An 11503-nucleotide genomic window follows, 5' to 3' on the forward strand; every position below is an offset into this window, starting at 1 on the left:
GATTTTCATTACACATTCTAATTTATTATTACTAAGGTTGAGAGTGATTTAATTTCATAGGCAGTTAGGGGCAATTATGTATTTCTAGGAAAAATCTTGTAATGTAAATTAAAACGCTGTAAGTGTATCGATAGGTAGGTTAATTGTTAAGTTTTACATTATCATTATTATGTTTGAGCCCAAGGCATTACGTAGGTGGTGGGTTGGGTGCCGAATGGCCAATGAATTGGGCTCTTGAGTGTTGTAATTTTAGGTAGGCTAGGGCTTAATTGTAATGAATAGGTAAGTTGAGGGTACGATAGCCGATAGACTCTGAATTTCAAAGTCTGTTGTCAGAGGTAAGCCTTGGTGGCCAGTAGTGAACCAGCAATGGTTTACTATCCGGACGGCAATGGTTTACTATCTGCACGGTAATGATTTACTATGCGGCATGGCCATAGTCTACTACCCGCACGGCTTCCGGACGGCAAATGGTTTACTATCCGCACGGTAATGGTTTACTATCCGGTGCCCTGGCTGTCGGTGAACCTCTGTGCGGACAGGTTTATTTTTTTGAAGTAAATTTGTGGAATTCATGTTATAATATGTAAAGAACATCATGGGGAAAATAAATATTAACGTTGGTATTTGTTTATTTTTGAAAATGTGTAACACAAAGTAAGTGAAACTCGCAAGCTGACAGACGTGTGAATTTAAATGGAACTGTGATTAGGTGATCTTTTGTTTACATAGATAACATCATCGTTTATATAAATAATAATAATAATAATAACCGTGATTAATTGTTAACTATTAATAATTGTAATAAATTGTTTACATTTTCAATGATAATGAACCAAAATTTAATTTTATTTTCTATAATATATTTGATTCGCTACTTGTTCCGCCGAAATACAGGTATGTTTTTATTATCATTCCATATAAATAATAAATAATAATAATAATTATAATAAAAATTATTACTATTATTACTACCTTTAATTTAATACTATATGTCTTACCTAGTATTTCTGATTAGTAAGTTTGTTAGCAGTATATAGTGTTGTAGTATTATTTGACGCCATTGTAGGTATTCGTATCATAATACAGGTTAGTTTGGTGATGTCTGTTAACGCCAATTTTTGAAGCTAAAAACGGTAATAAATTAATTGTCTAACTGACCGGTAATGATGCTTAGAAATGACAATTAAAGAGCCTCACGAAAGTGTGCTCTACACTGATTTTAACACATGATAAAAATGAAATTTAGAATGTCAATAAACATCGCTAAAGTTTAAATATCTTTTATCAAAAAATGGAGGAATTTAATTTTACGAATTCTTATCAACAGTTGCATATGAGAGCTACATTGGTTGTTACAGCAGAGTTGTACCGACCAACGCCCTATTCGTTAAATCGTACGTAGAATGCAAGAGGTTCTGCATGCGCGACAAGAAATCACACCTGATCGCTTTCAGAGTTTAGTTTAATTTTTTTTTCTAAAAAGGCTGAATTGTTTTGCAGTCTTTGTAATAATTTGCTCCGACTTCCCTATTCAACGAAATTGCTTAAAAAATCGATCAAAAAAACTCATCAAGTTAATTAATTATTTTACAAGAACCTCTTCTATTTCTAATTATGAAGCAATTTTAATTTATAAAAATTCGTGATTGGGATGGAAGTATTGATAGGATCTACACATGAATTAACACAGACAACCATTGATTTGATGATTTGAGTTTTACACTTTGGTTCCCAGAGGCAGACCGAATGTTTCTGCACTGTAAGAGTTGACCAAATGGTGCCATCCAGCAAGTGCGATTTGCTCTGCCTGAACAAAATTGATTCTTGCGGCGGAGAAAATTATTATTCCGTATTTTCAAGTTCGTAGACGAATCTTGTTTAATAACTATGCAATATTTTAAAAGTCTTTTCTAAGTTTACGATTGACTAACTCAATTACTTTATATTCAGTGGGATCTGAAATACCTTTAAATCCCATCTATGAAGTTTGCATACGGTATAGTGACACAAATCTAACTTCTTACTTTTAGGAATTTAAATAAATTTGTTAAAAATTTTTGTCATCATTTATTTTTTATAAAATTTAAATAAATAAAAATTAAAAAAAACTCATCAAAAAAACTCATCAAAAAAACATTGAGCACGCAAGCAAAAAAATTTTAATATTATTTATATAGAATTCTGAAATCAAAACTGATAATATTGCCGAAATAAGAAAAAAAATCTATTTTAACAAAAAATGTAGTACAAAAACTCAACACGCGCCATCAAAATCAACAACAGTAAAAAAAGCGAACCTCAGCTACACGAGTATCATGTCACTGAAAAAAAGCAGTGCGAGACAGTGCTTTCAAGCTTTCGACGTCATCTCAGTCGAGTTGTGCATTGCAGCTTGCAGCGAGATGAAGCTACCACACACTATTTTGGTCTCATTTGTTTGTTTTTTCCCGGTTTTAATCCTAAAATAATGGTAATTAAAGTAATTTTATTGCAAGAGAAGGCCATGTGAAAAAAAAGTCGGAAGAAGTGGATGCAACGTTATTAACAATTTACGATGAAATATGGCGAAAAAAGTCCATTTTCACGATTTTCCAGTTTCGCCGCTACTTTATATGCAACTGCATTAATATTATTTCAGAAAACCACAGACTGCTGTTGTAGTTCGCTGAAAGAAGGCCAGTGCAATCAACCCGTCGTCGAGCCATCTTGCGAGACGACTTGTGAAGGCGATAGTAGCCAGATTTGTGGCGGCTACGACTGCCAGCCTCTCTACTCAAGTCTTTTTCATTATTATTTCTCTAGTATAAATTTAATCAATTTTAAATTATGAAATTTTGTGAGTTGAAATTTTTTGAAATATTATGAATTATTGTAAACAAACAGTAAAATTATTTTCTTATCAAAATCTCTGTTTCCTCAATCAACATCATTTTCAACCTGCACGAAGCATTCAGCCAACTTGTTTTCCAAAGTGGAAAATCTATGTTTCACCATTGGGAGAAGAGTCCTCCAAGTCTTTTAAAAATGGCGGGCTCGGGTAGGTGCCAGTCTGGATGGACAGGTCCCGAGTGCAACCAAAGAGGTATTTATTTATAGGATAAGGGAACCGTTTATTCGCCTGCTCGTTTTTTAATTAGTCTATACCTAATTTTATGTTGATTATAAGTTAGTCTGTTTCCATGCTGATTGATTTGTGTTTCTCTGGGTCTGTTTCGGTTTTTTTTTATCTATATTTATGCCAAGTTAGTAATTTTTCTACCAATAAAATTAACTCCAGACTGTTTTGTTGGGAATGGAGACTGCGGTGAAGGGCTCGAATGTAAAGTCATAAACGTGAATGGCGTGCAGTACGTCGAGTGCGTCTGCAAGGATGACACTCATTATACGTTTGGGAAATGCCTACGTAACTCTTTTTTAACTTTCACCCGAAATGCGTTATCGCTAAATGCTTGAAACAATTGTTCCTGTGTTGTACGATGAATTATTAACAATGAAAACTAAATATTAAGAGCAAATTATTTTCAAATTATATATATTTAACAAAATGAACCTTAAAAAAGCAAAACAGAGAACCACAAACATCGCATTCTACCGGCCAGTATTTTCAGCAAACGTTGCTAACAAAAGAAAACGTATGGAGACACCAGTGCTTGTTGACGGGCTGATAGTGCAACCGGAAAAAGTTTCTTCCCTAATTTCATGGTTCTCTATCAGTTTACACGTCTCTTACTACGTTCACTGGGCTACTCTTTATCACTCTAAATATATGAGTGAGTTCTCTAAAAATTTGATTTGTAGTTAGAAATAGTCGGAAGTATCTTGATCATATATCCATTGGCTCTACTAGTTATAAGTATAACTTCATGATATCTGTATACAAATAATAAATTCGGTCCATAATTAATTTGAATAATAATAATCCGTGAATGAAAATTGTGTTCATTAAGGAGCAGAAACTTCGGTAATGAAGAACATTGAAATATACCTGGGCGATGATAGCACCAGGAACGTGACCGCCAACAGTATGAAGAACATCCTCGTATTTTGCAGAAAGAACACGAAATCTCTGACTTGTCCCGGCCTGCCAATAATCATGCCATGCATAGATTCATCCAGAGAGTTCGCCGCCACTACTTTATACGTCAAATTTGAAAAGAAGTTATCCATATTTTCGTCGTTTTCCATTTCTGAAATCGAAGTTTATGGCGGTTAGACGTAATTCTATGTACTCGTTTATAAAGAAATAACAATTTGCATTACCCTGAAAAAATCAAAGAATTAAATTTTATTTGCATAGTTATTCGAGATGAAAAAATTTTCGTGTGCAACGTAGATAAACTACAACTGACCGGGTTCAAATACTTGTCCGTCCATTTCTTGAGAAAAAAAATTATTTTTCAGATATATCCAACAATTATTTATTGGTGACAATAGGAGGATAGTAATAATGATAAAACCATTTCATTAGACAAACAGATCATAAAATAATGGAAAAACCATTTGAATAGATAAAGCAAGATCTTATATATATACATACATCGGCTGTTTCGCCACATTCGATGGCAAGAAGATAATTGGAGACTTCTCATTCTCGTCGTGTGTCAGCGAGTGCCAGCGTGTTGACAAAGCAAATGCCATCTTTGCTTTTAAAGTGATTTCTGGCTTTTCTGATTTTGTTTAAATTTTGTGGGGAGCTAAATAATTTGAGATGTTTTAGTAAAGTATTAATTTAAAAGCTGGCAAAAAATTAATTCAATAGTTCACCAAAGCTTTAGCATTCAATTTTTTATTCTTGGTTGAGTTTTTATATATTTGGATATTAATCAACCAACCAATCAATCGAGACGAATTGATGATAAATAATTATATATAAAATTTTAACAAAAAAAAACTTTTCATGCGTAATCAATTTTTTGCAACAAACAAACAAACAAACAAACGAGCAAACGAACGAACGAACAAACAAACCAGGCTAAAACACGTTGTTACTACGGAGCTGAACCAGAGGAGAGGGTACCGCAAGAGTACTGCGACCTGGCTTGTGATGGGAGCCTTGAAGATACTCAAAAGACTTGCGGTGGAAGGAGATTCTTTTCCGTTTATTCTGGTGAAGTTTCCAAAAGAAAATTATTGTTTAAAAAGCTTTTCATTGTTTTGTTTGTCTTTTTGGTAATGATGATGGCAAGCTTCTTTTTAATTTAATTTTTTTACTTTGTAATTGCTTGTTTTGCGAATCTCAAGCTGAGCCCAGTTGAATATTCAGAATTGGTCTAGGGGAATTAATTGATTGATTAATCGATTGATTGATTTTTTGTAGAATAAAAATGTATAAAGTTATTAAAAAACAAAATTAATTTAGAGTAAAAATTTGTTTGGTTTCCTGTAATTTAAAAGAACAGAAAACAGCAAGACAGATATAAGCAAAGTATATACATGATAATATTTCTAAATAGCAACTAAACCGTGAATATGATTACTAATCTGAGTTAGCTGAATTTCTGCACCAACGACTGCACAAATTCAAGTGACAACAACAACGGTAAAAAACAACTCACAATGAACGAACGCACTTCAGGCATAGTCACCGAGAAGATGATGCTGGGCTGTTTCAGGAGGTCTCTATATGATAAGAAAACTCAGCAGCATCAACTGGACGTCGACCCACGCACGGCTTACGGTTCCTGCTTACTCATATGCGTCCAAATGCACCCGAAACATTTCGGAATCAAGGTTTACTAGAGTTTACTAAATTGAAAATTATCAATTTTTAGAGTTGGAATAGATTCCATATTTATTAAAATAAAGAATGGAAGACGGTGCATATGTGGCGATTTGTTCGTCCCAAACGAGTTGCTACCTCTGTCGGAATGCGATGTAGTTTGCGGGGACAACCCCAAAAAATTTTGTGGTGGACGCGAGGCCTATTCCATATATACCGGTTTGTTTTAAATTCAATAGAACTTAATGGCGAAATGTTGGCTTGATTGTTTGAATGCCGTGTCCAAGGCTGCTGGGACTTACTTCAGTTGCCAAAAAATCTGCGATTTACACGTGCTTCTATCACTAATGTTTTAATTTCAAAACATAACACGTGCATGCAGATTTTTACAACGTTTCTCCGTCAAATATTGAAATAGATCGTTATAAAACTAAATAAACGAGTTCGAAAGTTTAAAGTTTAAAGATTTTTTTAAAACTCTTTAAAATGCGACTCTGTCAAACGGAGACCTGCTTATTCCTGACCGGTCGTTCTATTTCTATACTTATAATTAAACTTTCGTGCCACAAAGGCTGTAATATCCACGCCACACGACGCATATACAAATTATGTATGCACGCGCAGGCACCGCATTATACGCGTCTCTGAATGTTGGATAGTCAGTTATCGAACCATGCCATCGCGTAATAGCAGCGCGAGACGTGGCCCTCCTACCGACTGAGCTAGCCGGGTGCCCAAATAAAGATAATGACACAGATTTTAGTGAATAGTTAACTAATTGGAAAATCTAAATTTCATTCAAAGTTATTTCAGTTAACCAATTGGAAAATCAAAATTTCATTCCAAGTTATTTCAGTATTAAAATCATCCAATGCAGTATTTAACATCTACAACTTCTCCGAACCACCGAGGATAAATCACTTCTGCACGAATCAAGTGCCTTTCGACAACCAGTCCTGCCTGCCAGGGTCTTGCCAGAGCGGCTGGACTGGACTGCACTGTGACGAACGTGGTCAGTTATTCAGTTAATCGGTCAACCTGTAAAATATTATTCGATCGTTCGGTCAGTTGAATGGTCGGGTAGTTGATTAGATTGGCTGGTCGGTCGGTCGCTCGATTAGTTCTTCAATGAGTCAATTCGTCAGTTATTATGGATCTTTTAACTGTCATTTAAACCATGATCAAATAATTTAATGTTATCACAGATGATAGAAAATATAAATATTTAATAAACTATTATTGATTTTTATTAAAAATAAAATTTAGGTTAAAATCTAACAATAATTACTGCACAATGTTGATAAATTGACACGTTTATTTACACCGCACTAGATTGCTTGGTGAATAATGGAGGATGTGGCCAGACAATGCTTTGCAAAGTTTATATCGGCTTATTCTGCCATTTTCTATTATTCTCGATTGAATTTTAAAATTTGTCAGAAATACTGAACTGTTAAAATGAAACATTTCTGCTAATTAGAAACGCTTTCAAGACACTTTGAGATTAGCCCTGTACAATTGTCAGCTCATTGGGTGGCGGAGTGGTGAAGTTGCTTGGCACTGTTGCAATGACCTGTTTCGAATGCAAGCTTATCCCCCCCCCCCTATCCCATGCGGAATGTGTTTTGATGCACGGATTCACGCGTGTTTGCTGCTAAGAGAGTATATGGAAAATGATACGGTAGACGATTCATTGAATGATTTTTTATTGAATACGATCCACTCAAGTTTCATATACCTTTATACAATTGTTTTATTAGGATTTATATAAATTTTATTATAAAACGCAAAATAATAATAATAATAATAATATAATAAATGTAATAGTAGTATTTTACTACTAATAATAATATTAATAGAAAACCGCCCTGCTGACCGAATGTCAGCACCCCGAGAGTAGAGTAATATACAGAAATGGATCCTTCGGTGGTTTGTTGGCCTATTGTGTGACATTATTAATAACGTAGTGTTCGTTTATAGCGTTGTATGTGCTTATAACGAAGTGTCTGTTTATAACGTAGAGTTTGTTTCAACTTAGTGTCTCTTTATAACGTAGCATGTGTTGTGTTTATTGTGTAGATAGGTTTATATTTTGTTTTCTTTTCATTTAATTTTCAATTATTTTGTTTTGTAAATGTGTTTCTGACACATACACACAGGACACACACACACACCACACACACACACACACACACACACACACACACACACACACACACACACACACACACACAGATCTAGTGAAAAATTTAACGTTTAAATCCAGCGACGACGATTCTAACCATACCAGTGATACAAATAAAGGCTTCAAATTCACCAATATCTATTTCATCTTTACCATCATATCCCCACTTCTTGTTTTCGTACTTCTATTTTGGGCTGTCTACAAGTGCTTGCAGTTAAAATCTCAAACACTTGAGAGTACAATAATTGGTGTTAGAGAGCAAGGTTAAGTTCTTAATTTAAAGGAAATATTATGATTTTGTTAAATTTTAATTAATTCATATGAATTTTATATAATTAATTTTAAATTTTAAAAATTAAATTAAATAATTTAATTTTGTGAGCATTTTTTTTTCACACACAAAGACACCCAGTCTAGCGAGCAAGGCGACAAATGTAAATATTTTCCTTTTCTTTTAAACGTTGAAGTTGAATTATTTTATCAAATAATTTTATTTTGTATGCCACACGCACACACACACGCACGCACACACACACGCACACGCTTTTACACATATACACACGCCACACACATACACGCGCGCACACTCATAAAATTACAAAAAAAAATAAAATAATCTTCGGTTCCTGAATCTAGAATTAAAATTCTTGTAATAAATAAAAGATAATAACGTAAAATAAATTTAAATTAAAAAACAAAAAATTACGAAAAATAATTACAGAAAATACCTGCCAAAAGTAAATTCTTGTCACAAGAAACATGGAAAACCATAAGCGAAAGACAGAAAATTTGAAGTCAAATTTACCAACCATAGCATCATAACTTTTTTACATTTTGATTAAATAATTTATAGATAGTTTACTACCATAATTTATAATTAATTTATTATCCTGTCTGACTATTTAGAACTTGTTTGGCAGTTTAAAAAATAATTTTCTTTAATGTGTTTTGTTAAATTTTTTCTAGCCTAGAAGCTGAACATCGCTGAGTATTTCAGAATGTTCACAATTGATGAACTGTCCCCGAGTTTAACTTTAATTTTTTTATTACAATTTCCTCTTCAACGACTTTCAGAGGCATCAATTTGTATTTATACAGCAGCGTACTTCCTAAAAAATTTATTTTCGAAATATTATTTCACAATCTTTGGTTACTCTGGTGACGCGCTTATGTTTATAAGCAACATTTTCTGGCGTCTCCATTTGAAAAATATATCTCGTCTGTTCTCAATTAGTTGAAATAAACTTGTTTTTTCCGAATTAACTCATTTTAAAATTGAATATTAAAATATTTTCGTTAGACAATTTTTAATAGAATTAACTTTGGTTTATAATAAAATAAATGTATAACTAGACACTAAACGATTTCAATCAACTTAGTAATCATGCTATCTTATCTATAATAAATAATTTAATAGTTCAAGATAAAACAGTTATATAAGTTAATTAGTAAATCAATAAATAATTCAAATAGTCAATTAACCAATTAGTTCGCTGGTCAACTAACCAAACAAACAACCAATCAGCCAATCCATTAGCAATAGAATTAAGTTACAAAATTTATTTTATATAAACGATAATGTCTGTGGAGACTTTGTTAAAAATTTTCCGAGCCAGACGTGATTCTAAGGCTGGTGAATGAATGAATGAATGAATGAACGAATGAATGGATGAATGAATAAATGAATGAATGAACAAATGAATGGATAGATGAATGAATAGATGAATGAAAGAAAGAACAAATGTAAGAAAGAGTAAGTGAATGAATGAATGAATAAATGAATGAATGAACGAATGAATGGATGGATGAAAGAATAAACTAAACTATTTACTCAAACAATACGAATAACTATAATAGTATCTTGTGTTAGCCTAGGTTAAAATGCATACAGTTTGACATCATTGAAATATCACATGTGTGTGCCTATTTTGGCATACAATACAATCAAATTTGCATGTTAGTCGCAATAATCTGCAAACAATACAATAAATGCAATACAAAAAACCAGCTTTTCAATACTAACAATCGGCCATCCTTTAAACCTATTTGGGTGCCTATCCAGGTCTTCAAGTACCAGGGAGAGTACAACGAGTTCAACCAGAGGCACGGCTATGGGCGGGCAACCTTCCCCAATGGGGATGAATACGAGGGGTACTATTCGTACGGAAAGAGACATGGGTTTGGGGTTTATAAGTAAGATGATTTGTTGGTTGGTTGGTTGATTGATTGGCTGATTGGTTGGATGGTTGGTTGGTTGATTGATTGGTAGGTTGGTTAATTGGTTGGTTGGTTGACTGATTGGCTGGTTGATTGATTGATTGGTTGGCTGATTGATTGATTGATTGGTGGGTTGGTTGATTCATCCACATATTTTTAAACACACACATAATACACATACACAAATGTAATAAGACAAACACACACACGCATCTACACACATGTACTCACACACACACACACACACACACATACACAACCGTGAATACTTACGAACGAACGCAAAAATTTTTCCGTACGATCGACAGGGTATTCGAATCCGGACACTCAATGCTTAAAATCAGACGCTTTTAACCACTACACTACATACAGCCCAGCACATGTATATTGTCAATATACGTCTATATTGAAGAAAATTTGATGTTTTAGGTACAAAAATGGCGCAGTTTACGCTGGGGAATTTTGCAACGGACGGAAGAATGGGGTGGGAAAGATCATATATACGGATGGATCAAGTTACGATGGTGATGATGACAATGACAATGATGATGATGGTGATGACGATGATGATAACGATGGTGATGATGATGTTAATGGTGGTGGTATCATTATCGTGATCATCGCCACCACCACCATCATCATCATCACGCAGGCAAATGGAAAGATGATGACAGACATGGCTTCGGAATATATAAATATTCTAATGGAGATGTTTATGAAGGTTTTTTGACGTTTCACTCCTCTATCCACTTTTTCAAACTTTCATTCATTCGTTCATTTGTTCATTCATTCGTTCGTTCGTTTGTTTATTCATTCATCCAACCATTCATTCACCCATCCATTCATCTACTTACTCACTTCCTCACTCACTCACCTCACTCACTCTCTCACTCATTCACTCACTAACCCATTCATTGATTCACTCTTTCAATCTTTCCTTTATCACTCCCTACTGAAACACAGGAAACTGGTCGGACAACCAGAGGCACGGCTCTGGCAAGTACACTCACCTAAGTACCAACATGCAGTATATCGGCACGTGGGATAACGGATCCAGGAATGTGGATGGCAATCTCCTGGATATCAACATTGCCATCTACCTTGACGACCTTCATAAGGTGAGATTTTTTTTCTTTCTACTCTTTTTTCTCTTCTTCTTCTTCTTCTTTTTCTTCTTCTTCTTTTTCTTCTTCTTCTTCTTCTTCCTCTTCTTCTCCTTCTTCTACTTCTCCTTCTTGTTATAATAATTATTGTTGTTGCTAATGTTATTAATGTTTTTGTTTTGCATCATCATCATCATCATCGTTGTCGTCATCATCACCACCAACATCATCGTCGTTATCATCACCATCATCGTCACCATCTTCATCATCATTATC

At 34.0% G+C, this 11503-nt stretch overlaps 1 protein-coding gene across 1 annotated transcript; it reads left to right on the forward strand.

Annotated features, from left to right (window-relative positions):
• Nucleotides 1–9975: 9975 nt before the first annotated feature.
• Nucleotides 9976–11212, forward strand: HELRODRAFT_144059 (hypothetical protein; the record flags this gene model as incomplete). The annotated part of the gene is made up of 4 exons (XM_009026065.1): nucleotides 9976–10100; nucleotides 10554–10648; nucleotides 10777–10845; nucleotides 11088–11212. Coding segments are annotated over 4 exons (414 nt in total), but the record flags the coding sequence as incomplete, so codon positions are not given.
• Between the last annotated feature and the right edge of the window lie 291 nt (nucleotides 11213–11503).

Source organism: Helobdella robusta (assembly GCF_000326865.2).
Source record: "Helobdella robusta unplaced genomic scaffold HELROscaffold_45, whole genome shotgun sequence".
NCBI lineage: Eukaryota > Metazoa > Annelida > Clitellata > Rhynchobdellida > Glossiphoniidae > Helobdella > Helobdella robusta.